A 26,285-nucleotide genomic window follows, 5' to 3' on the forward strand; every position below is an offset into this window, starting at 1 on the left:
GCATTTTGTTTGTCTTTTTGACTCTAGCAGCTAAATAATTCAGTGTCCTTCAGGAGCTGTCTACACCACATCCTAGTCTGTTCCTAGACATTCTAAAACCTTATATGTTAGTTGATTATAGGTATTGTTTAAATCATTTCTCTTTAATTTTTTTTCCTTCTTTTTTATTTTTTAATTAAATTTATTGGAGAGACATTGGTTAATAAAATTATATAGGATTCAGGTGTACAATTTTATAATACATCATCTGTATATTGCATTATGTGTTTACCACCCAAAGTCAAATCTCCTTCTGTCATCATATATTTGACCCTCTTTACCCTTTTCTACCTCCCTTCCATCCCCCTTTCCCTCTGGTAACCACTAAACTGTTGTCTGTGTCTATGAGTTTTGTTTATCTTTGTTTTTTGCTTTCAGTTTTATATACCACATACGAGTAAAATCATATAGTTGTCACATTTTCTGTCTGACTTATTTTGCTTAGCATGATAATCTCAAGATCCAGCCATGTTGTTGCAAATGTCAGTATTTCATCTTTTGTTATGGCTGAGTAATAAAATCAGAAATGAAAGAAGAGAAGTTGCCGATGGATACCACAGGAATACAACGATCATACAAGAATACTATGAAAGACTATATGCCACCAAATTAAATAACCTAGAAGAAATGGACAAGTTCTTAGAAATATATAATCTTCCTAGACTGAATCACAAAGAACTGGAAAATCTAAATAGACCAATTAGCAGTAAGGAAATTGAAGCAATCATCAAAAGCCTCTCAAAAATAAATATTGTGTTATATTTGCCCATGATGCAAATTTTCTACTTTATGATCTTGAGATAAAACAGTATATATACTATTTTTAAAATGTACACACATATCCAATTCTAAAATTCCAATTTTAGAAAATTACCTATAGATTTACAGAAGAATTTATCTCCATGGATATTTATTGTACTATTGCATTATATTAAAAAATAAAATAGTATAAATATCTAGTAGTAATAGATTAAGTAAAAACTAATTAGTGAAATGATATGTGAAAATGGCCCCTGTGTATTATAGAAAAGAAAATGTAGGTTTTAAAACTATGTGAACAGGGTTTTTTTGTTTATTTTGTTTTGTTTGTTTACTAATTGAGATAGTGTGTCTTTTGTCCAAATTAGCACATTTTTGATAGTAAAAGGGTACTATCAATAATTATACTGAATTAATAGGCATAAACTGAGTCTGTAGCCTTGTCAAACAGTCTTACCAGCCAACAAGGCAAAAATAATTCTGATGGTCTGTTTTATCTGATGTTTGATTCAGTCTTTTTTTAACTATTATAATTGGTTAAGAATTTATTTAGTTAAAGTAAAAGCAGAGTACAAAATTGTAAGTATGGCAGCCTAGTTCCAATGATGAAATGTAAATAGGATAGCAAGGGTTACTTTTAAAATGAAAATTACTCAGTGCTGGAAGAGTTTAAAGCTACTTTAGTAGTGATTAAATCTAAAATTAGAACTGTGGGACAGTATGTTCTGTTTACCTCTGCTTAATAAGTAAACATACAGATTTTGATATAGTATCTACAAAGGACTTTTATTTTGTGATTCATCTAACCAATTAGGAGTTTAAAATAGACACAAAACAATCTATTCTTAGAATTCTAAAGATTCTTTCTTTATTAGCTTAGCCATAACTATATTATTTTGTATGAATCCAATTTACACACAGAGAGTATGGGACTAAGTTTCTTAGATCAAAGCCTCAAGACAGACTTCTTCCCCTCCATTCTATGGGCCTTGGAAATATCATATAAAAAATGGTAATTCAAAAAACCTTAAATATAAAGATATTGAATAGGAAAAAACAATTGGGATTCCTGTTTTAACAAACCTATCTTACTATAGAGTGTCTTGAAATTTAAGATGCTACAATGCTTTATAAATAAGTCTCAATTTACAATAATTTTTTAAAAGTATTTTAAAAGAGTGCTTTCTTTTCTATAAATTGATATTTTATGTAAAGTAGGAAGAGTATACTTAGTCTATTTATCTTTGTAGGTCATTTATAGTATCACATTATTTTCTAATAGCAGAAAAAAAACATTTTTATAACTAGGAATTTTTTATACTGTTGAAGTTGATATCATTTCAGAGATTATTTTTTAAAAGTGTTCCCCAAAATATTTTCTCCTCCAATAACCTCGTATCAGGATACTTTAGCTCAGTTATAAATAAAGGTAGTCTCGTTTTAAAATTAAAATTGTTCTGATTTTATTTTTTAAATTTCTTATGTTCATGTAAATTTTTTTAATAGTTTATCTTTTTTTGTAAAACACCTGCCTTCCTCTCACATAAAAGATAAATCCAGATTTTTCCGAATTGTGAAAATGTAATTATACAAAAATACAGTTATGTTTAAAAGAATGTTTAATTGCTAGTGATTTAATTTGCAAACCCCTATTGTTACAGGATCTCAGTGGAGGGTTGGGAGGAGAATTCTACATAGACTTTTTTTTCTTATTTTTTATTTCTTGATTTCTCAATTACAGTTGACATATAATATTATATTAGTTTCAGGTGTAAAACATAGTGATTGGACATTTATATAACTTACAAAATGATCACCCCGATAAGTCTAGTACCCATCTGACATCATACAGTTATTAAAATATTACTGACTCTATTCCCTATGCTGTACTTTATATCCCATGACTGTTTTTATGACCACCCTTTGTACTTCTTAATCCTTTCTCTTTTTTCAATCATCCCCCCAACCTCCCTCCCATCTGGCAACCACCAGTTTGTTCTCTGTACCTATGAATTTATTTATGTTTTGTTTGTTATTTTATTTTTTAGATTCCACATATAAGTGAAATCATATGGTATTTGTCTGTCTCTGTCTGACTTATTGCACTTAGCATAGTATCCTCTAGGTCCATCCATGTAGTCACAAATGGCAAAAGAGATCCCTTGTGCACTATCAGTAGAGTTGCAAATTGGTATCAACTATTTTGTTTTTATTGGCTGGAAAATATTATGAAGTTGACTATAGTAAAGCAAGACTTGTGGTGTAGTATTGAAGGGGCCAGAGATTCTGGACTGCCTAAATTCAAATCCTTCCTTCAGTATTTACCACCTGTGTGGCCTTGAGCCACTAAATAGCTCTGGTCTTCAATTTTCTTATCAATAAAATGGAAATAATAGTGGCTATTCCATGGTTTAGAACAATGACTAGAACATGGTTAACAATTAAATGTCAGATGTTATCATTAATATTGTTTATCCCTTGCCCTTAAAATGTACACAGTTTGCATCATTGCCACATCAGTCTAATTCCTATCAACTCATATGGTCAGGAAGAAATATATCTTTTCTCCCTTTAGGAGACCATCACATATATCCAGGTCTGCATTTTTCCCCACTACTGTTTTAAATTTAAGTCACTTTATTAAGAATCCTGCAGTTACTTTTAATCTTTGCTTATACTGCCAAGAAAGATGAAATTTGCTTAAAATGGAATTAGAATGACAGATTTGTCAGAAGAAAAAATATGAAAAATGGTTTTAAATGAAGATTAATGAGCTTTTGAAAAGCAGTTTAAGCTAAAGTGCTTTTAAAGAAATTATTGGTAAATATTTGCGAAATGAATACCTAGCTCCCTGGAGCATAAAAAAATTAATAAGTACGTAAGGTATTTATTAAGTATTATAGATATTTGGCATAGGTTTTATTCTTCAGTATCAATTCACAAAGGTATATTATTCTTCTGATAATAAACTAGAAACAAGCCATCATTATCTCTTGCCTGGACTCCTGCAATAGCTTCCTAACTCCAACCTTCTCTGCCTGTACCCACTTTTAGTCAATTTGCTATATAGTAGTTAGCAACAGACCATGTCACACTTCTGCTCACAATCTTCTCCTGGTTTCCCATTCCCCTTAGAGTAAAATCCAGAATCTCTAATTGGGCCTAGGAGTCCAACATGATCTCTTCCCCTCCCCAAATCATCTTTTACAATTTTACCTCTCACTCTGCTCCCTTGGTCTTTGGGGAATGAACCAAGCAGGTTCCTGCCTTAGGGTCTTTACACCTGCTATTCCCTGGGTTGATGTCCTTTCTCAGATATCTATAGGGCTCACTTTAGCCCTGCCTCAGGTCTCTACTCAAATGTTACCTCATCAGAGAGGCTTTCCTTGACCACACTATGTTAAACAGCACATAAACCATACCTGCCAACATTCTCGATCTCCCTATCCTGCTTTATTTTTCTTCACTATACTTATTACTATTTGACATAGTTGTTTGCCTGCCCCTCCACATTAGAACGTAAACTCTAAGACAGCTTACCTGCTTTGTCCACTGTTTTTTCCCTACTCCTGGAACAAAACCTAGTTTGTTGAATAAATGAAAATTATTAATACTTAAATGTACTCTTAGCTTACTACTTACTTATCATAGAAACAAAAGAGAATCAAGTACATTTTCTTAGGCTTTCAAGCTTCTTTAGAAAAATACCTTATTTCCTATCTAGGCTAAGACTAGATAGGAAATAAGGTATTGCTAAGTATTAAAGGTTAAGACAATGCTAAATGCAGGAACTTCCCAGTCATAGGTATATGCCAGTTGGTTCCTGCTTCCCAACCATCGTGGAAATCCTCTTCTCTCCCTTCCTGTGCCTCGCTAGTGGTGCCACCTGATGGCTGACACAGACCAGCCTGACTCAGCCTATTCCCTGGCTACTCTCTTTCCTTACTGTAAGTAGCCAACTGTCTTGTATTGCAATTAGTTTCATCTTGGTCAGTCTCTTTCTCTCATGCACATCCTCTTTACTGTCTTTGCTCCTTCTTTTGTTCTTAACCAGTTATCTCTTTTATCTGTTTCTTCTTTCCTTCCTCCTTCATCCCTCCCCCTCCCCCATCCCTTCCCTGTCACTCTCCCAGTCTTTCTTTCTGTCTGTCTTTCTTTCTCAAAAAAGCCCCTGATTGTGATTGGTTGGCAGAAGATTAGTACTTGTATATGCCCCTTCCAAGAAAATGGAAGATACAAAGTTTTAAATTAATTTATATGTAAAACAGTTACCTTCAGACTTATAGAGGTCCCTGTCTACTCTTTATTCTCCTTTAATTAGCCTGTTTTTCCTCAAATACTTATAGTCAAATTAATTTTCATATTCAATTTTAATTTCTAGCATTGCAGATCTATTACTTTCTATTTTTCATTGGAAATATTTAATTATCCCTAAAAACATGGAACATTGAAACCAGAAAAGGGGTGGAGAGGGCAACTGCATACTCATTTTGGAATTATCCCAACTGCCCAGCCATATTAACAGTAATTTTTCTATAGGAAAAAGATAGTTTGAGTTTCAAAAAAATACCTTAAAAGCAATTACATTACATTATATTACAAATACAATTTCTTTATAAGTTAGACATTTCTTATGCTATTGTTTTATTGTCTGTGTTCGATGAGGAAAAAATCAATTATTTTTCTCAAAATCAGTATAATCTAGGATTTCCCAACATATGTTCTGCAAAATACTAATCCCTTTAGATACTACTAGGGAGAAAAAAGTTCTGTCATCAAATGGCATACCATATACCACCCTTGAAGGTTTACTTTACATCTACAATAAATTTACCTATTTATTTTTAACCAATATTTGCAAACATATATGACTACTAAACCCTTATCTCATTTAGGTCTTGTTAATAACCCATGGAACAAATGTGAGAAACAGCTGTGATTAAATAATTCAGGAATGAATGACTGATGATATTTAATAATAAATTGTTGAGGGATTTTTATATAAGTTATCATATTAAACCTAAAATAAGCCTGTGAAGTACAGGTATTATTATTATTATCCTTTATCGATGAGGAAACTGAGGTTCACAGTGATTAATGATATGCTCTAGGTCACATGACAAGTGGATTAAGCATTTGGATCTAGGTAGTCTGTTGACAAAATCCATATATGTAGTCTCTAGTCTCTGTGACCTTTATGTCATTTATGAATGTTCAACTAATGAAAGCATGAGTTATTTTAAAATATTGTTATTTTCATTACATAGATATTGCTGGAATTCCTCTGCCTCAGAACCTGAGTGGATACTCTTTGTTGCCATTATCATCAGAAATGTTTAAGAATGAACATAAGCTCAAAAACTTACATCCAGCCTGGATTCTGAGTGAATTCCATGGATGCAATGTGAACGCTTCCACTTACATGCTTCGAACTAACCAATGGAAGTATATAGCCTACTCTGATGGTGCTTCAGTATTGCCTCAACTCTTTGGTAAATTTGTTGATATATTTTTTAACTGTAGTATAATGTATAATGAGCTGACCTACATAGCATTGCCTAAAAGATCCAGTGATTATCTTTAAATAAACAAATAAATATCTGCTGCTCTTCATGCTGGGACAATCTAAAAAATGTTACCAATGTGAGGAGCAGCTTCTTTGAAAATCAGCATTTGAATTCCAGAGCAAATGCCCTAAGGTTTTTGATCTGGGTCTCAAGATTGAAACCACTGTTTTTTCTGATCAAAGTGTCTTCTAATTTCACAGTCAGTAGTCAGCACCCTCTCATGTACCTTGCTTTCAGCTGTTCTGGAGGATTAACACCTATATCTTATGAAGCCTGATATTCTACATATATTATTTAATTTTCACTCTAACCCACAAGATGATATCATTATCCTCATTTTATACAGAAGACTATGGGACAGAGGGATACAGATACCTGTGCAAGGTCTCACAGCTAAGAAGTGGCAGAACTGGGATTTCAACTCAATTCTAACTCCAAAATTCATGCTCTTCTACTCTACAATATTGCTTTCTAGCTTTGCTACTCTATGAATTAATTTTCAAGCAGCATTATTAGAATTAAAGTTTTACTTATCCTTTGCCCCCTTTTTGCACAAAAAATATGTGCTAAACCCATTAAGGTTCATTTCTCCCTAAGTCCTTCCTAGTTACAAATGTCGAAATTATTAACTCAAAGTAATTCTTTAGGAGCCAAACTGATTAACGCCCTTAACTCTAAGAACAAAGATTCTTGGCGTCAAAAGGAGGTCCTTAAGTTGTCATCTTGGTGAACAGTGGGCATCTCTTGCTCATTCACTGGTCATGTTTTGCAAAAAGCAGATGTGACTGTCAAAGGATCAGTGAGTGAGCCCACCTTTCCTGTAATCTCTAGGGTTTTACTAACATCTCTTTCCCAAAAAAGTGCCATCTGAAGTCACCTAACAAAGTCACAAATGTCTTCACAGGTCTTCTGACTAATGCACTCATATAGGCCCACAGAGATTTTTCCCTTGACATTCATTGTTCATTTACTAGCTTAAGTAAATTGTCATAAAATAGTTGATGTGCTATTTTTCCAATTATATTGGCATCCTAGTTATATCCTGTCTACCTACATCATAGATTAAAAGGGTGTTTATGTTATCTGAAATATCATTATTTTCTTGATGGTAGTGATTGAGAGAAGTTTTTATTTCCATGGCTCTCTGCTCACATGGACAGTATTGATAAATCTAACTGAAAAATCCAAACACAAAATGCTAATATATATATAGAAAACTGGGAATAACTGAAGTTGCAAGAACATGATTTGGCTATATAAAGAATTCTTAAAGCTGGAATGTTTGGGACTGTTGAAATAGGACAATATTAGCATTACTGTTTGTTTTATTTCTGTCTGTACATCAAAGTAAGCAAGGCATCAAAATCAGGAAGAATTAGGACTAAGCCAGCTTACTAGTAATAAGGGTTTGACTGTTTCTGCCATCTAAGAATAGATTTTTAAAAATGAGATAGCAGGATGATGGTAGGAAGGAAGATAATTTAGACATACATTTAGAGGAGTGTTTAACTTCCGGTATATTATTTTACCATTTATACTATCCTTAATTTTACTATACCAAGAGGAACTGAAAATAAAAATAAATCTTAATACGTCAGAGAGTAATGGCATTCTAAAAATGTTTTTGTAGTAGGTAACTATTTTGACAGGTATTTAATTTCTTTTTCTTTCAGATCTTTCCTCAGATCCAGATGAACTAACAAATATTGCCACAAAATTTCCAGAAATCACTTGTTCTTTGGATCAGAAGCTTCGTTCCATTATAAACTATCCTAAAGTTTCTGCTTCTGTCCACCAGTACAATAAAGAGCAGTTTATTAAGTGGAAACAAAGTGTAGGGCAAAACTATTCAACTGTTATTGCAAACCTGAGATGGCATCAGGACTGGCTGAAAGAACCGAGGAAGTACGAAAGCGCGATTGATCAGTGGCTTAAAACCCGCACCGATGCAAACAAATTTTGAACAAAAAAAGAAAAGAATGTTCCAGAGCTACACGGAAATATGTTAAAATATCACGATTAATTATGTCTTAAACACTAGTTTTAATAATGATTTATTTTTACTTTTAAAAATCTACTCTTTTAAATAAAAACAAATCATTATAGAATTATATATATTCACAAATGATTACTATCAAGACTGACTCACAAATGATTACTATCAAGACTGACTCATTCTTACCAATGGAAGTATTGAAACGATGGAAGCAAATAGTATAATATAAAGTTATAGTCTTCTGAGTAAGATGGAATATAAAATATTTAACAGTTATTGATTACTTATGAGCCATAAAATAGTTATTTGTGACTATTTGATGGTGTCTGATAAGTTATTTGCATCTGATGGGACATGGACCATTTGTGTATATTTGATGGGGGTATTTGATGGGACACAGACCCTGGATATGGCTGGCTTTGTTACTGTATTTTTAAAATAGTATATGCACAAGGTACAACCTTCAGAAAGTACAAAAGAGTTAACAGTGAGCATGATGGCTCCTTCCTTTTCCAGCCACCAAACCACACTCTTCCCCTTCCTGGAAGCCTCTATAGTAACCACCTGCCTATATATCCTTTTAGAGACAGAACGTACATCCACAAACAAACTTTATGTTCTTTTTTCTCCCACACACAAATGATGACATACTATCTAAAATGCTCTACTGCTTGTTTTTTTTTTTTTCCACTTAAGAATAAATACCTAGAAGAGAAATTACTGAGGTAAGACTGTATCTAGCAAAATTATACTAGATACTAGCAAATTTCCCCCAAAGAAAAACCAACTTAACTCTCACCAGGAATGCAAGTCCTCACATCCTTTGCCAACCTGATATATTAAAACAACATTATTTTTATTTTTATGAATAAGGTAGATCATATTTTCATATATTTAATAGCCATTGGAGTTTACTGTGAACTCTCCTGTTTCTATTCTTTGCCTATTTTTTATGTTGGTTATCGGCCTTTTTTGTTACAGGCATGCTGTAGATATTAACTCTTTGTCTGCAAAAGAAGCTGCAGGTTTTTTTTCCTTTTTGTAATTTGTTTTTTGACTTGGTTCTGGTATTTTACACATGTAGAAATTGGTATTTTCAAATTATCAAATTTATGAATCTTGGCTTTTGTGACTTTGGGATATTGTGTCAGATATATTTAAAATAGTCTTCCCCACTTCTTTTAGAGTTTTATTTTTCATCCATCTAAAATGTATTACAAATTAGAGCTCTAACTTTAGTTTGTTTTTTTAAGATGGATACCCAATCGACCTTTTATTGAGTAAACTAACATTTTTCCCATTGGTTAGAAAATGTCACTTCATTATATAACATCTTTTATTGAATACATTATCTTTTTCTCTATTGTTTTAAAATGCCATTTATCATAAGCCAAAGTCTCATTTACATTTAGGTCTTTTCAGAACATTTTTTATTTTGCAGTGGACCATTCTATTTTGTTTATTAATGTGGTAGTCAATATCTGGTCAGACTAGTCCTTTTGCAATAGTTTTGTTTTTCAGAATTGTCCTGGCTACTCTTGCTAATTTTTTTTCCATACAAATTTAGAATATGCTTGTCTAGTTCCAAAAATGAAAAATCATGTTAGTCTTTTATATGAAATCACATTAAATGTATAGCCTAATTTAGAGAAAATTAAATTCCTTACGATATTCGGTTATTCTAAAGAAGAGTATGCTTTTCCCTTTTTTCAAGTCTTCTTTTATAACACTCAATAATATTCTAAGTTTTCTTTATAGAGATCAATTTCTTCATTGAGATTTTTGGAAAGTTGGGACCTTTGAAAAAAAATGCCACCTGAGCCCCACCTCACACCAACTGATTTAGAATTCTAGGAATGGCACCTGGGCACTGTTTTGTCCTTATTGTTTTGTTTATTAAGTCCTCCAGCTGATGATCCTAATGTGTAGCCAGAGGTGAGCTTATTCCTTTTGGTTTTATCATTTGTTGGTGGTGGTACTATTTTAAGTGAATCTTTCTTCCATTATATCTTCTAACTGGTTGTCATTTATACATGCAAACTCTATTTCTATGTATTATGTACCAAGCCACCTTATTGTTTATAATAGTTTTTTAGTTGGTATCTTATATTTTCCAGGTTAAAAAAAGCTTATCTGCATTTAATTTTACTTAACTTTATTTTTCAAACTATCTTTGAAATTTTCTTTGAGCCAGTTCACCTCCTTTATCATTCTTCAGTGAATTTATATGAGCTTATCTTTGTAGTTATGTATGAAAATTAAGGTTTAGATTAGTCTTACTGGGTATTAAACCATATTATAAATCACTAAATCAAACTAAGAACTTGGTGATGAGGGACCATGAGTAAGGAAGAGATATCTCAAGACAAATTAGGTGGAAGAAGCTCAATGTGGAAAACAGAAAAAAGCTAGACCTGTACTAGAACTATTCCCTTCTACACTGGTCAAATTCTCAGATAAGATTTTTACCCTTCTTTTTCTTTTTCAAGTTACAAAGCAGAATCTTAAGAGCATAATAATTCTTAGGTCAGAAAAATTAGTTACATAATTTTGAAAATAATGAAAATAAAACTTAGAAGAATATATGACACAGCCAAAACTATATTCAGAAGAATGTTCTTAACCTCAAACTTTTTTTTATTAAGAAAAATAAAAATAAATAAACTGTTCAATTTAGGAAGTTAGAAAACAAAATAAACATAAGTTTTGTTTTGTAATATTTATGGTAAAGAACGGGTATCCTTAAATAATGTTTTGAGAGTTTTGTTTCCACATAGGGTAGGGAAAGCTGCAAGGGAATACTGCTCCCACGTTAACAAAAACCAAAAGGGGGTGAAAAAGCTAGATAATCTACAAAATCAAAATACACTTAATAAACAAAATAAACCCTTTCTCAGTCTATCAGAGGACTGAAGTTGCAAGGCACCAGGTGAACCAAATTCAAAAGAGTGGCAAGCCCTTCTGTGGAGTGGTGAGACAAATGTTCCACCTTTGGCAGAATGTGGGAGGGAAAACTAGCAACCGAAAAAGTGGGTAAGAAAACAACTGATATTTTGACAAATTTTTAAAAGCCAAATGTGTGTGAAAATAACGGTAGAAACTCTGGGAGCCCCACACACAAGGGACACCACCCCAGTAATGAGCTTTTTTTCACAGACCTCAGCCCACATTGATGAGAAAGGTTGGGAGCACGGCAGCAGACCTGATGGAGACCCTTCAGTGGGAAAGAGACAAGCATAAAACCCAGAACCTTGCTCACACACAGCAAAACTCTTCTGCCACTGGAGCAGGAGCAGGAAACCCTCCCCGCCTCAGTCCTCAGAAAAAGGTCAGCAGTCACTGAGAAGGGGCAGATAACAGCAAAAGCTGTCTACCACTGGGGGGGTGGAAAGGCAGGAAACAGTGGTGCCCATGACCCTGCACTGACAGCAAAGAGCTCAACAGGGAACAGGAGACTCAAGTCAAAGGCAGAGTCCGGCTGCCATTGGGGGAGGGACAGGAGTGCGGGGGAAGTCCTACTGTTGAGGCTCAGGCCCTCAGAGCCTGCGGAAGACTGAGGCTAGACTAGCAGAGCCAAGGAAACCAGCCTGTGCCCACCGTGAGCAGCAGCACTGGGAACAGCAGAAGCATGGGGAGAGAAACTACCCTACCCCAGGGCTAGGCTGTAGATCTGCTTAAAGTTGGGAGTAGAGCAGGAACACTGAGAAAAACCCTCCAGCATTCAAGGCATCGCACTAAAGATAAAAGTATGGAGGAGTTTGAAGTCTGTAGTATAATAATAACTATGGCAACAACAAAACCCAAACTTAGCTCAATACTGATTAGATTTAGTCAACCTCCCACGTTATGGCCTGACAGATGAAAAGGCATGCCCATTTTCAGGAGTATTTACATTTACCATTTACATCAGTTACCATTATTTTTTTACATATAATGTCTGGCTTTCAGTCAAATTTACAAGGCAAAAAAGCAAGAAAAGACCCATTTTCAAAAACTAAAGCAGAAAACAGGACCAGACTGAGAGATGGCCCAGAAGTTGAAGCTATCAGAAAGTGACTTGAAAATACTATGATAAATTTACTAAAGAACCTAGTGGAAAATTTAGACAATGTGCATGAGCAGATAGGGAATTTCAGCGGAAAGACAAAAACTATAAAAAGAATAAAACTGATTCACTAGAAATTAAAAATATCTGCTTCGTCTAATCTGCTAATTCCCTCTAATGTAGTTTTCATTTTCGGTTATTGTATTCATTTCTGATTGGTTCTTTTTTATGTTTCCTATCTTTTCATTAAAGTTCTCACTGAGTTCTTTCATCTGGGGCGTGTTTATTTGCCTTCTCATTGTGGCTGCCTCCCTCTTTGTTTCCATGTATGAGGTAGAGCGGCTATATCTCCCAGTCTTAGCAGAGTGGCCTTATGTAGTAAGTGTCCAGTGGAGCCCAGTGGTGTAGTCTCCCTGGTCATCTGAGCCAGTTGCTCCAGGTATGTCCCTTGTGTGGGTTGTGTGTGCCCTCCTGTTGTAGTTGAGCCTTTATTGCTGTTGGCGCGTCAATGGGAAGGATGGACCCTCAGGCTGATTGGTTGTGAGGACTGGCCGTGACTGCAGTGTAGAAGCTATCGTGCAGAGGTTGACCCCACGAAGCAGGGTGTATTATTTGTGGAGGTAAGGTTGGGTGGTGCTCTGGTGTGGTGTGAAGCTTGCCATCAGGTGTGTTGGTTCTGGGGCCTCTTGGGAGGGGTTCTGCCACTGCTTGTGCCCTGCCTATGGCCACCTGGTATTAGCTACAAAGTGATCTGCAGATGGGGGCTTGGGGCTGCTTAGCAAGAGGTACAAGGCAAGCTGAGGCCGGATGCTACTTCTGAGATTTGTGGACCTTTGAGAAATTTAGAAAATTTAGAAAAGTCCACAGCATGAGCTGAGATAGGCCATTTGTATGTAAAAGCCACTGGAAGCAGCTTTTGATAGGCCCAAAAGTTGGTGTGGGGTAGGTCTCAGGGAATCACCAGGGCAAGGTGAACAGTGTTAGCCAGGTTGATGGAGACTTAGATATGGCTACTGCAAGATGGGTGACGGGGAGGGCTCAGCAAAGGCACAATGGCCTCTGACAGCACTTCTGTCTGGGAGAAAGCTGCCCCTCCAGATAATTCAGTTCTTCTCCATATGTCCCTGGTCCTTTTCGAGCTGCTGATCTAAGTGTAGTCCCAAACAAGATGAACCCGAAGAGGCCCACACCAAGACAGATCATAGTTAAAATGCCAAGGGTTAAAGACAAAGAGAGAATCTTAAAAAGCAGCAAAAGAAAAGTAGTTAGTTACCCACAAGGGAGGTCCCATAAGGCTGTCAGCAGATTTTTCAGAAACTTTGAAGGCCAAAAGGGATTGGCACAAAATATTCACAGTGATGAAAAGCAAGGACCTACAACCAAGATTACTCTACCCAGTAAGGCTATCATTTAGAATCGAAGGACGGATAAAGAGCTTCCCAGGCAAAAAAAGTTAAAGGAGTTCATCAACAAAAACCCAGTGTTACAAAAAATATTAAAGAGGCTTCTTTAAGAAGAAAAAAAAGATAAAAAATGACTAATCAAATGACAATAACTACATACCTATCAATAGTTACTTTAAATGTAAATGGATTGAATGTTCCAATCAAAAGACATAGGATGGCTGAATGGATAGGAAAACAAGATCCCTAAATATGCTGCCTACAAGAGACCCACTTCTGATCAAAAGACACACAAAGACTGAAAGTAAAGGATGACAAAAGATATTTCATTAATGAAAACAAAACAAAACAAAAAGCTGGGGTAGCAATACTTAACCAGACAAAACAGATTTTAAAACAAAGTCTATAACAAGAGACAAAGAAGGACCCAATAATCCCACTTCTGGGTATTTATCCAAAACCTTACTTCAAAGGGACATGTGAATCCATATGTTCATTGCAGTATTATTTACAATAGCCAAGATATAGAAGCAACCTAAGTGTTCATAGAGAGATGAATGGATAAAGAAAAGATGGTATATATATATAATGGAATATCACTCAGCAATAAGAAATAAGGAAATCTTGCCATCTGCAACAACATGGATGGACCTAGAGGGTATTATGCTAAGTGAAACAAGTCAGAGAAAGACAAATATATGGTTCCACTCATGTGGAATCTAAAAACAAAATATACAAATAAACAAAACAAAAACAAAATTATAAATACAGAGGACATTTTGATGGCTCCTAAATGGGAGAGGCATTGGAGGAATGGGTGAAAAAGAGTCTAAGACGTGCAAATCGCAAGCTATCAAAACATTCACAGGGATGTACAGTACAGATTAAGGAATATGGTCAATATAATAACTATGTATGGTGTCAGAGGGGTACTAGATTTATTGGAGTGACACTTCACAGGTTATATAAATGTTTAATCACGTTATATACATGAAACATAATATTGCACATAACTGTAATTGAAAAAAAATTTTAAGTTATTAAAAAAACAAAACGACAATAGAAAACCAATGATGAGGCTCATTTTGTTGGGACTATAGGGAAAACACACATGTATTGTTTGTGCCCCTTGTCAAGGGCAACTCAGCACCATGTAATAAAATGTTTTAAAAATGCAAGTGATCTGCCCTAGCAATTCCAATTCTAGATTTTCTCTTAAGGGAATAACTCAATGTATATGGAATAATATATGTGAAGAAATGTTCTTCACAAAATTATTTATAAAGTGAAAATTGGAAAACCTTTGTCCAAAAATAGGGGGTTATTTGAATTGTTGTAACTCATTTCACATTAAACAGATAATTATATCACGTTTTTACCAATTGGCATGGAAAGCTGTCCAAATATAATCTTAAATAGAAAAAAAGGATACAAAATACTATATATAGTATGATATATTTTTGTAAATATATAGATGTAGTCATTACAGTCTGAAGGATATATAACTAAGTATTAACAAAGGTTATCTCTGGGTAGTATATTTAGTGGTGCTTGTTGATAATCTGTATTTTCTAATTTTTCTGCAATTAATATATACCATTTATGTAATAAAAGAAATATTTAATTTTAAAACATATATATTAAGCTTAAAACATCACCACTATTGAGACAAACTAGCATAGTGCGCTCTGAAATGATACACTGAGCACAAAGCGCTGCTTATGTAGTACTTATGCCCCAAAAGTCTAATCCAAATTTAATTACATGGGAACAAATACAACTTTAGAGACATTCTGCAAAACATATGCCATGGACCCTTCAGGCCCATCAGTGTCATGAAAGGAAAAAGAAACTGCCCTAGCTTAAAGGCCAGTAGAGAAATATTACAATGAAATACAACTCATGATCCTTGATTATGCCCAGCAAAGTGGATGAAAAGAAACCCACAGCAAAATACATCTTTATGAAATTTATTGGAGACAAAAAGAAGAATCAATAAGCTTCTGGAACAACAAAAAAAGAATGATCACATCCAAACAAATCAGGAATCAGAATGGCTTTAGGCCTCTTAATACAAAAACACTTAGAAGCCAGAAGGCAATGGAGCAATGCCATCAAAATTCAGAAGGAAAATGTTTCCAATATAGAAGTCTAAACACAGCAAATCATCAGTTAAGTATGAGGATAAAATAAGAAATTTTCAGACATGCATGGTCCTCAAATTTTCCCTTTCTTAAGAAGCCTTAAGAAGGATGCTTTCTACAGAAGCAGAGAAATAAACCAAGAAAGAAAAAATCTCTAGGATGATGGTAAAGGGAGATGCCTGGACGAGAGCTGGCCTAGAGGGCAATCTGTCCAGATTGAATTCATTTGACTCAAGTAACAGGCACAGTGAGGGTTCTCACTGCTATGTACAGCCTTCATACAATCATTTTAACCTTCTGATTTATTGGATGATGTGTACTACCAAAAGGGAAGAAACCAAGAAGAAAAGACCGGAGATCTAAAAACAGGAACTCTAATCCAAGAGAAAAGCAGAGGGTTTCAAAAATGACAACAAATGGACCTTCCAGGACGATAGCTATGCAGCAACCCAAACAGGAGGGAAATGGAGAGAAACCAGCTCAAACAGGAGGAAAAGTAAGGTGTCTGGTAAGATTTCCAAGAAAAAAAAATGCAATTTCTATATTATGTTGAGAAACTGACTTCGTGGAAACTGTTCTGAGTATAAAGGTATAGGGAGAATTAGCTGTGGTAACAATGAAAATTAAAGGCAATTAACTTCAAGAAAAAGAAAATAATGGTTTTCATAATATACTACAACATTCAGCTGAGAATATTTTCATTTCATAATAATGTAAACGCTGAATATAGATCTAACCCAAAATTACAATTTACTGTAATAATAGTATGAGAAAGGAGAAACAGTGGGAACAGAGGTGTGAGAGCTAAATCTTTAAACTTATACAGTAAGAAATTATTATAAAATGGTTCCCTCTAGAAGAGAAGAGTCAGGATGCATGGACAGGGAACGTTTTATGTTGTTGTCATCCCCCCAGTCTATTTGACTTTCAAAACTACATGCATGTATTATTTTGATAAGAATTACTTTTTAAATTAATGTTTTATCAGGTCTTAGTAAAGTTAGGTTCTATAAAATATAATTTTGCTAGTAGAGTCTTATTTTGTTAAATGAGAGCATTTCAATAAATTTGAGACAAATTACAGAATTGTCTTGAGAAAAGTTAAACTGATATTGGCTAGAAGCACTGAATTATGGGTATTGCTCAGAGAGAGCTCCCTGGAAGAAGTGGACCATAAACTGGGATGATGTATGTTACACAGAAAAAGGCCCTGGGCAAAACCCTCTGCAAGGAGATTGTGAAAATTAAATCAAGAGTTTGACTTCCCAAGGCTATCACTCTACCTCTTTCTTAAATGTTCCACCAAGAATGGCTATTCCAACATGTCCCCAGCACTTCCTTGGGCTCTTCTGAATGATACTGGCATGGGTATGAAACACATTTTTTTCTTAGGTGATGGATTTATAGTCAAGGAAGGAACATTTGCTTAAAATTATCTGAAATGCATCACATATCCATTAATTCATTAACTCAAAACATATTTGCTGACACCTACCATGTGTGAGACCCAGTGCTAGGCACTAGAGAAATGATGATGAAAATGACAAAGATCTCTGGATGAAGGCCAACAGCTGGAGAACTGGGATTCCTCCAGCAACTGGCAGCACTCTCATCTGCACCCACCAAACCCTACTATCCCATGCAGCTTAAAGTGCCGAATGTTTTCTCAGCCTGGGAATGTGAACCCCAATAGACGCCCCGACCAAGAAGTGCAGGAACTCAGGGTGACTAATATGGAAGGTGCATAAAAGACAAATTGATGCTTCTAACAGGAAAACAAAAAAATGTGTTCATGAGGAGGCAGGGCTAAAATAAAAGAGGCAGTATTTAATCTAAACCATTTCATGTGACTTGGATTTCTTTTTTAAAAATTGGCCGCCTTATCATTTCTTAGTCACCTTTTCTCTGGGCTTATTGGAGGCGTAGTCCTTCCTAGCAACCTCCCATCTGCTGGAAAATATAATCAAGAGAATGAGAAGCCATGGTGACACATCATCACTAGATGAAAATATTAGGGGAAAAGGAATAAATGTACTATCCCTTTGCATAAAACCTATTAATGCCCTCTTTAGACTAATGAAATGAATTTTACATTGTGGAGAAGGCAGCTGTGATCCGCTGCTTCTAATAATGAGGAGTATTTGAAACTATCCTCTATTGCTACTATTAACTGCCAAGCAACATCACTGTCTTTAGTCTAAGTGAATGCTCTCATCGTTGGCCAATAGAAGACATGTCTTTATCAAAGATTCATCTACTGGACTCCTCTTTGCTCAAAATGCTGTTAAGTTTTCATGTGTTCCTGTTTTTCTCCTGCTAGTGCAGATCCATGGCATTTCAAACTTTTTTTTTTTTTTTAAATCAAAACTAGTATCTTTTTTTGCCTAGTGGCAATCATGAAACCATTTTGAGGTGTACAATCTCTTTCAGCAGCTTCATCTTTTGTGTGTCAGTCCCGGGTGAACATGAGCCTTTACAATGGGTTAGGCAAAATGATCTTGTAATCAGATGTGACCTAACGGTAAATAGCGAACAGAAGAGGTTCCAGAGCCCAGCAGTCCGCGGCTTCTGCGAGGGCAGTGTGGGTGCGCAAGGAGATTGGAGGGGAGACAGGATTGGGAGGGGAGACTCGGAGAAGGTGGAGAATAGGAATCATGTGTGTTCCTTGAGTGTACAACCCACATTTGAGTGACAAATGACGAGGACAGCCTATTAAACAACAACAACAACTAAGAGCAAATGCACCCAAATCCATTTCTGTGCATGTGCGTTTTCAACTAACTTTGGGAACTCGTTGACCTGGCATCTCGCCCTGCGCAGCCTCGCTTCCACCTTGGTTTCCAGCACTCAGCCTGCCCTCTTCGGTACCTCCTCTTCCTCCAGGCTAAGGATGGAGAATCCATTCAGCCCCTCAACCCTGTCGCCCGCGCCCAACCTCTCCATACCCATCTCGCTGGGGTGGGGTCTCAACCTGACTTCCGGACAGGGAGCCCCAGCCCCGGGGCCACCGCTGCCGCCGCCACTGCCGTCCGGCCCTCCCAGCCGCCTGGTCTTTCTGGGAGTCATCCTGGTGGTGGCCGTGGCCGGTAACGCCATGGTGCTGTGCCGCCTGTGCGGCGGCGGCGGACCCTGGGCGGGTCCCAAGCGTCGCAAGATGGACTTCCTGCTGGTGCAACTGGCCCTGGCCGACCTGTACGCAAGCGGCGGCACTGCGCTGTCACAGCTGGCCTGGAAACTAATAGTCGAGCCGCGTCGGGCCGCGGGCGACCAGGCATGCCGCTTTGTGCAGCTCCTGCAGGTATCCGGCCGGGGCGCCTCGGCCCACCTCGTGGTGCTCATTGCCCTAGAGCGCCAGCGCGCGGTGCGCTGTCCGCAGGGCCCACTGCTGCCCGCGCGCGCACTCGCCACCCTGGGCTGGCTGCTGGCGCTGCTGCTGGCATTACCCCCCGCCTTCGTGGTGCGCGGCGGTTCCCCCTCGACGCCACACACCAACCCCCCAGCCACCCACGCCTGGCCAGGAGAGCGTCGCTGCCGGGGCATCTTCGCGCCCCTGCCGCGCTGGCACCTGCAGGTCTATGCGCTCTTTGAAGCCGCCACGGGATTCGCGGCACCAGTCACGGTCCTGGGCGTCGCTTGCAGCCGCCTGCTCTGTTCCTGGTGGCAGCGTTCGTCCCATGCCCCATCGGTTGCGGTGCCCAGGTCGGCGAGTCCCTGCCGAGGCCCTGCGCACAGCGCGCTGCCCCGCGCTAAAGTACAGAGCCTGAAGATGAGTCTGGCGCTGGCGCTTCTGTTCGTGGGCTTCCAGCTGCCCTACTTTGCTTCCCGGCTGGCAGCCGCGTGGTCGTCCGGACCGGTGGGAGACTGGGAGGCTGAGGACCTGGCGGTGGCGCTGCGCCTCGTGGGGGTGACCAACAGTGCTCTCAATCCCTTCGTCTACCTCTTCTTCCAGGCCGGCGGCTGCCAGCTCCGGGGGCGGCTGCGGAAGCTCCTAGGCGCTCTCTGCTGCGCGCGGGAGGGAGTTGCGGAGGACGAGGGAGCCCAGGGTCACCGGGCGCTCCACCGCCACCGCTGGCCGCAACCCCATTATCACCACGCTCGGCGGGAGCAGCCAGAAGAGGGCTATCTACGCCCACCCCCGCCGCGCCCTCGGTCGCTGCCCTGCTCCTGCGAAAGCGCCTTCTAGGTGCTCCAAGGACAGAGGTCATTTGCCCCGTGGAAGAGCCTCCAGGGACCGGCCAAGGTCTGTCTGGATCACAACGGACAGCAAGGTCTCTGAGAGAGTGATACTGAAGCTAGCACCTTTCTCCACTCTCCTGTTATAGTTCTTTCTAATGTTTACATTCTTGCAATTTCTTTTCTCTCTCCCAGTTCCTCTCACATTTTCCCACTTGGAGACAGAATGAGCCATTGGGAAATTGTAAAAACAGTCAAAGTTACAGAATTATTTTTGCAGTTCTTTTTCATGCTCCCATAGTATTCTGGATAAGATCATTTGTTTTAGCTAAATTGCCAAGCTTTCATTATTTGCTTTGTTGTCATCTGTTTGTACTTACATTGAATCGTTTTAAAATCCAGTGTACTTTCCAGACCAGAGAATTTTCTTTTTCTCCAAGAAGAAAATACCCACGTTGTTCTCCCTGATGAGCCTGGAAATTGTACCAGTGATACTGTCAGAAATGTAATTGTGCTGTCACTATACAGCCACAGAGTAATTGTAAAATAAAAATATTGCCCACGGCGCAATTAGGACTGTTTATTATATAGTAATGTGTTTTCTCTAACGAAAATCAGTGCGGCCTTTATTTTCAGTCTAGCTTCCATTTCAATAGAAGCTGGGGTTGTAGGAGGGAGACAAAAAAGCTTCTCTTAGTCCCTTTCGAATATGCCCAGTTTCTGTAGGAAATTGTCCCAGTGCCCAGATCAGCCTCTACAGATGAAATGCTGCGCACAGGTGGAGCCTCTCAGCACAAAGTCCCCAGAAAACTAGAGAAGAGAAGCACCAAGGTGCTGCATATTGGCGGGGCTCATTGTCACAGATGGAGGAGCCTCATGGAGATTTGCAGCTAGGAAAGCAGCTACCACCTCAGAATGCTGTATGTACACATAAAACTCCCTTTTAAAAAATGAAAGCAATGTCTGTTGGTGCCCATTGCTGAGAACAAGGTCAAGGAGAAGATTTAATTGGTAACCTCCTCCTATTAATTGTCCTTGGTTCTAAGATAAGTGGCAGCACTTACAAACAATATATCCATATGTTTACCAGTGTCTTTCAGCTGAGAATCTGCAATCTCTCCATTATAGTGTTTCCTGTTCCTGCACAAATGCAGGACTAAAATGCGGAAAGAGAAAATGATTGGTAGAGTTCACTTGTAAAGCCAATGCTCTCTGAGGGCTTGCTTTGTTTGTTCACTGATATATTCCAAGTTTTTAAACAATACTTGATACATATTTGTTGTATAATTTATCACATGAGTCAGGCACAGACAAAATGGATAAAAGATTTACAAAAGGAAATCTTCATTAGGTTAGCTCACCTTCCTCCAAAATTCTGTCAAAAAATGGTACAAAGCTATAGATTTTCCTTCCTCTTTATTCCTCCCTATCCTGCTGAGGATGCTATGGTGTGCGACATACCAAGAATAAATCACCCAAAGAGAAAAGAACATGGCTGTCTTCGTGAACTCAAGTCTGGGTTATAGCATTATTTTTATTGGTTAATAAACATTTATTACTGGCTTTTTTTGTGCCTAGCAATGTGCTAGGTATTGGAGATGCTAACATGGGTAAGACACATCTTTCCTTCAAAGACAATGAGATAATTATAGCACAGTGTCATATATGCTTTAATAGCGGTTCTAGTCAGGGTACTGAGGCACTGAGGAAGAACATCTGACAACCTTGGGGGACTGAGGGAGGGTGGGAGAGAATTAGGAAAGGTTCACCAAAAGAGGCTGAGTCTTGATGGCTGAGTTGGCATCATCAGATAGGGAAGCATGTTCTAGGAAATGGGAGTAGCACTTGTAGAGCATAGAAGAAAGAGAACCTGGTAAGGCCAAAGAATGAAAATAATTTAAATGTCTATTATTAGGGTATCTGTGAGGTCTGACCTGATGAGGTATGTGGCCATAGAGATACAGCCGGGACCCAGTCAAGAAAGGCCTACATGCCATGCCAAGAAAGTAAAAAGTAGCCTTTGACAGATAAAGTCAGAGTTGTAGTATGATCAGATTTGAATTTTGGAAAAATTCATTCCAATGATCATTCCAATGATGGTACGGAGAATCAACTAATTGGGGTGGGTTGGGTTGATGCCTAGCTACAGGGATCAAGGCAGAAGTCCCGAGAGACCTCAAAATATGACCTGTAGTGTTGTATCACTTACAATGCTCTCAACTGAGATAATAAATTTAAGCCAGTTGAGCTTGATTTTCTGTTATCTGCAGTTAAGAGAACCCTAATAGAAAAATTGATTTAGCTGGCTTAAATTTATTATCTCACATAACAAGAAGCCCAGTGGTAAGACTGTTCTACATCTGATGAATTGAGTAGCTTCATAACTTCATAATCAAGGACCTAGATCCTTTTCATCTTTCTTTTCTGAGCTGGTGCACATAACATTAAGCTCAGTTCCTCTTGAGATCACAGAATGGCTGTTGCAGTTCCAGGTCTCACATCCAAACATAACAATGTTCAGAAGACTTTCTTACTCTCTCTCTCTTTTTTTTTTTTTTCCATTCCTTATAAGAATGAAGAAACATTTCTTAGAAGTCTCAAGTGGACTTTCCCACATGGCTCAGCCAGAACTATACCATATGTTCATACCTAGACCTATCATCACAATGGAAATGGGGCCACCATGATTGCCTTGAACCTAGAGCTGAAGATAAGAGCTACATAGGGAAGGGGTGAAAAAAATGAGACTTTTAGGTTTTCTTTTAGGAGAGAAAGAAGAGGAAATGTTTGTTGGGGGGGGCAAGACTAAACTATTAAACAAGAACAAAATTAATAAAGAGAATAATTTTTAATTTTTACCATTAGAGGTTTTCAGCTGATTCCCAGCTAGAAATTATGAGAAATCTCCATCTGGGTCAAAAATACAGAATGCAAATTTAAGTAGTTAATTTGAAATGCAATTAAACTGCATTTTCTATAACTAAGGAACTTTCTCTGATTTTAACTAAATCTGAAACTTAAAGGTAGCTCTAGATGACTTAGTTCCTATCGCAGCCGTATTTGTAAGTTAAGAAATTTGAAACATCCCTTCAGAATGGTCGGTATTGATCCCAGGAATCTACATTGCTATAGAAAACTGAGAGATTCAGTTCTGTTCCAATAAAAAAGGCCCCCAAAGATTATTTCAAATTTAAACTCTTGCTAGAGTAGGATAAAACATTCAAATTTCACAGCAAAGGTGAATGAGCAGTTGACCTTGAACTTGACCTCTTTTCTAGGTATCACTCAAATAAGATATCACTAGAGGAAAAAACAGACTATATACTTAGAATTTTTGAGGATTCTAATAACATCTACACACCCACTGCACGTTCCCCTTGGAGTTAGATTTTGACCAAACAATTGCACACAGGCCTGGACTGCAGGACTCTGGCAGTGGCAGGGTGGCGGAGTGGGCATTACAGTTCATACAGACAACAATGTAAATATCACCACCAGAATAGAGCAATATAGTAGTCCTGATTTTCATTAGAATTTTAAAGACTAAATAGAAGGAATTTTGTATATTCAAAAAGGAACTAGCCACACAGCAACAAACAGCTAAAATAAGTTAACATGACCTATTATATAATCTGAAGCAGAAAGTACGTAGAAAATAGCAAGAGTGTAACTAAACCACAACTAGTGAATAGCAATAAATCATTTACTAAATGTAGAATAGTTTAGCTCATTTGTGGAAGAGTAGATAGATTAAAAGATTTTTTTTCCAAGCCATTTCCTAGGAAGCATGAAAGACAGTAGAAAATTTGAAGAGTTTCCTTTCCATTCCTAAAATGTTCTGACTTGATCAGAGGAGAAAATATTATAAAAATGAATAGTCTAATTAAACAGATGTTTTGCCAAGTTGGGAGGCAGTGTAATATAGTGAAAAGAGCAGAGTCTTTAGAGCTAAAGACCTGGACTCGAATTTCATCCCTACAACTTAGTTGCTGTGTGACTTTAGGCTGTGCGCTGAATCTTTTTGAGTCTTGGTTTTCTCATCGACAAAATGAATTTTTTGCTATCTACTTCATAGGATTAATGTATGCAAAATACTTGATTGGTAGGGGCAAGAAAGTCCTGTCAGTCTATCTTTTCAGATTCGTTCTAGTACCCAATATATGAGTTATTTCCTAACATTGGGCTGTGAGGGATACAATCCAGTTGGATAGGATTACATGAAGGGAAGCAAGAGATCTTGGGGAATCTATGAGAGATTAATGCAAAAGTGTTAGTACTTAGTCATAGAAAAGTTGGGCCTTACAGAAGGCATAGTGCCCATAATATTGTTAATTGCCTTCCTAGCACCTATTTCCCCTTTTCTAACAGTTCTCAGATTCTTATCAGTTATCTATGCCTCTTATGAGTTGTCAAGTGCTTTGAGGGAAGCTGACTCTTCCCTGACTCTAAGACATCAAAGTAATTCTGTCTCTTTTACCACCATGTTTTGCTCAAGAATGGTCATGTTATTCAGTTAAATCCAGTGAGATGTGAGTGGGGTGGTTGTTGGAAGGAAGCCCTTAACAATTCTGAGAGAGTCATAGGAGCCAGCATGCTTTTTCCATCTCTCTCCCACTGAAGGTAAATGAGGGAGCATGTAGTGCTGATGGCTGCTGGCAGCCCCCCTCTGACCATGAGGGGCACTATCCATAAAATGAAGCCAACTCTGTGGATATGGCAGAGAGATGAGAAGAACTAGGTCCTTAATGACCTCACTGAGCTGTCGTCAAACACCACTGAGGCATGCCTATCGGATGTCCTGTTGAAAAAGCCAATACATTTTCTTATTGCTTAGCGCAATTAAGCTGGATTTTGTTATTTGTAGCAGCAAGCAGCCTGTAATTGAAAAAATTTGGCAAGAAAAAGAGAGTCTCATTTTAGCTTACTGCATGTTCTTTATCAAAGAAATAGGAACATTCCAAGTGTACTTTTATTCAGTCCAACAGCCAGTATGTATTGAGGGACTGTACTGGACACTGAATGGGCATAATGGGGCTAATGGCAGAAAATAAAAGATGTAATTCTCGTATTTTAAAAATTTGTATTCTAAGAAGAGCTATCATTTTTATGGTGAGTACTTTGTTGAGAAATCTCAACATACAATTATTAATGGCATTAAGTGCAAATTCTTGGCATTGATAACTTTATTGATTTATTAATTCACTAATCATTTGATATTTATTTATTAAAGATCCATCATATGTAAAGTACTATATGAACTTTATTATATACATAGATATATATCACTCATCACAAACATATATTCATTTAAAATTTATTTTTTGGGTGGGTGTATTTTCTATGGCCAAATCAAAAAGTGACAACCATAAAATGAACCAGGATAGATTATCATAAAATGTCCCCTAGTGAATCATTCTTCTAAATACCCATCCCTTATATAATCTTTTCTCACAAAGAGTTTGGGCTTGGCCATGGCACCTACTTTAGCAAGAGACATTAGCAGATAATTCATAGACAGGGTCTTGGTAAGCATTTGTGTTGGGGCTTGCCTTCTCAGAAAAGATGTTCTGAGGCTACAATGCCACAAAGAAGCCCAGAATAAAAGATCATGTGGAAAGGAAGGCTACTCAACTACTGCAACTCGTTCCCAGCAGACCCTCTGGCTAAACGCACCCATATGAGTGAGTTCAGAGATCACCAGCAGAAGAACTGCTGAGCTAACCCACAGATTTGTGAGAAATAATAAATCAAAGTTGTTAAGTTTTGGGTGGTTTGTTTTATAGCAATAGATAACTTAACTATGAGTAGGTTAGTAAACTGGTGTTGATACTTTAAAAATGGGAGTCAAAAGGCCCAGATAGCAGAAGATCTGGTTTCTAGTCTCCGACCACAAGTCAAACTGGAATTTTTAACTGTTTACCATAAAATCCAATAAGATTTCATACCAACTTGAAAAGAGAGAAGCCCAAAAGTAAAGTCAAGCTCAGGGGATAGAATTAGGGCCCCAACTTTAACCTCTGGAGAAAGAGCCAGTGGTAGAGCTCAGTACGAAGGCAGGAGAAAACCAGTTTCAGTTCAGTAGTCAGGCAGAGAGAGTATCTCTCCCTTCCTCCACCTTTTTGTTCTATTCCGGGCCTCATACTGGGGCGGGCACTCTGC

General features: G+C 37.7%; 2 protein-coding genes and 1 long non-coding RNA gene across 4 annotated transcripts in view; 2 read left to right on the forward strand and 1 right to left on the reverse strand.

Moving 5' to 3' along the window:
* Positions 1-8,343, forward strand: part of ARSK (arylsulfatase family member K) — a 32,727-nt gene extending 24,384 nt beyond the window's left edge. For both annotated transcript variants that reach the window (XM_011378269.2, XM_011378262.2), the window contains 2 exons: positions 6,066-6,290; positions 8,039-8,343. In XM_011378269.2, the coding sequence (XP_011376571.1) occupies positions 6,066-6,290; positions 8,039-8,328 (515 nt within the window). In that variant the 3' untranslated portion in view covers positions 8,329-8,343. The remainder of the gene's footprint in view (positions 1-6,065; positions 6,291-8,038) is intronic.
* Positions 1-26,285, reverse strand: part of LOC105304260 — a 46,842-nt gene that overhangs the window by 12,537 nt on the left and 8,020 nt on the right. The gene's annotated exons all lie outside the window — the stretch shown is intronic.
* On the forward strand, positions 18,844-20,136 carry GPR150 (G protein-coupled receptor 150). Its single transcript, XM_011378256.1, has one exon. The coding sequence runs from the start codon at positions 18,844-18,846 to the stop codon at positions 20,134-20,136; it is 1,293 nt and encodes a 430-aa protein (XP_011376558.1).

Source organism: Pteropus vampyrus, unplaced genomic scaffold (assembly GCF_000151845.1).
Source record: "Pteropus vampyrus isolate Shadow unplaced genomic scaffold, Pvam_2.0 Scaffold11, whole genome shotgun sequence".
Lineage (NCBI taxonomy): Eukaryota > Metazoa > Chordata > Mammalia > Chiroptera > Pteropodidae > Pteropus > Pteropus vampyrus.

What these genes read in the sequence shown, in the direction of transcription:
- GPR150 (XM_011378256.1), top strand. Translation starts at nt 18,844, where the DNA reads ATGGAGAATCCATTCAGCCCCTCAACCCTGTCGCCCGCGCCCAACCTC.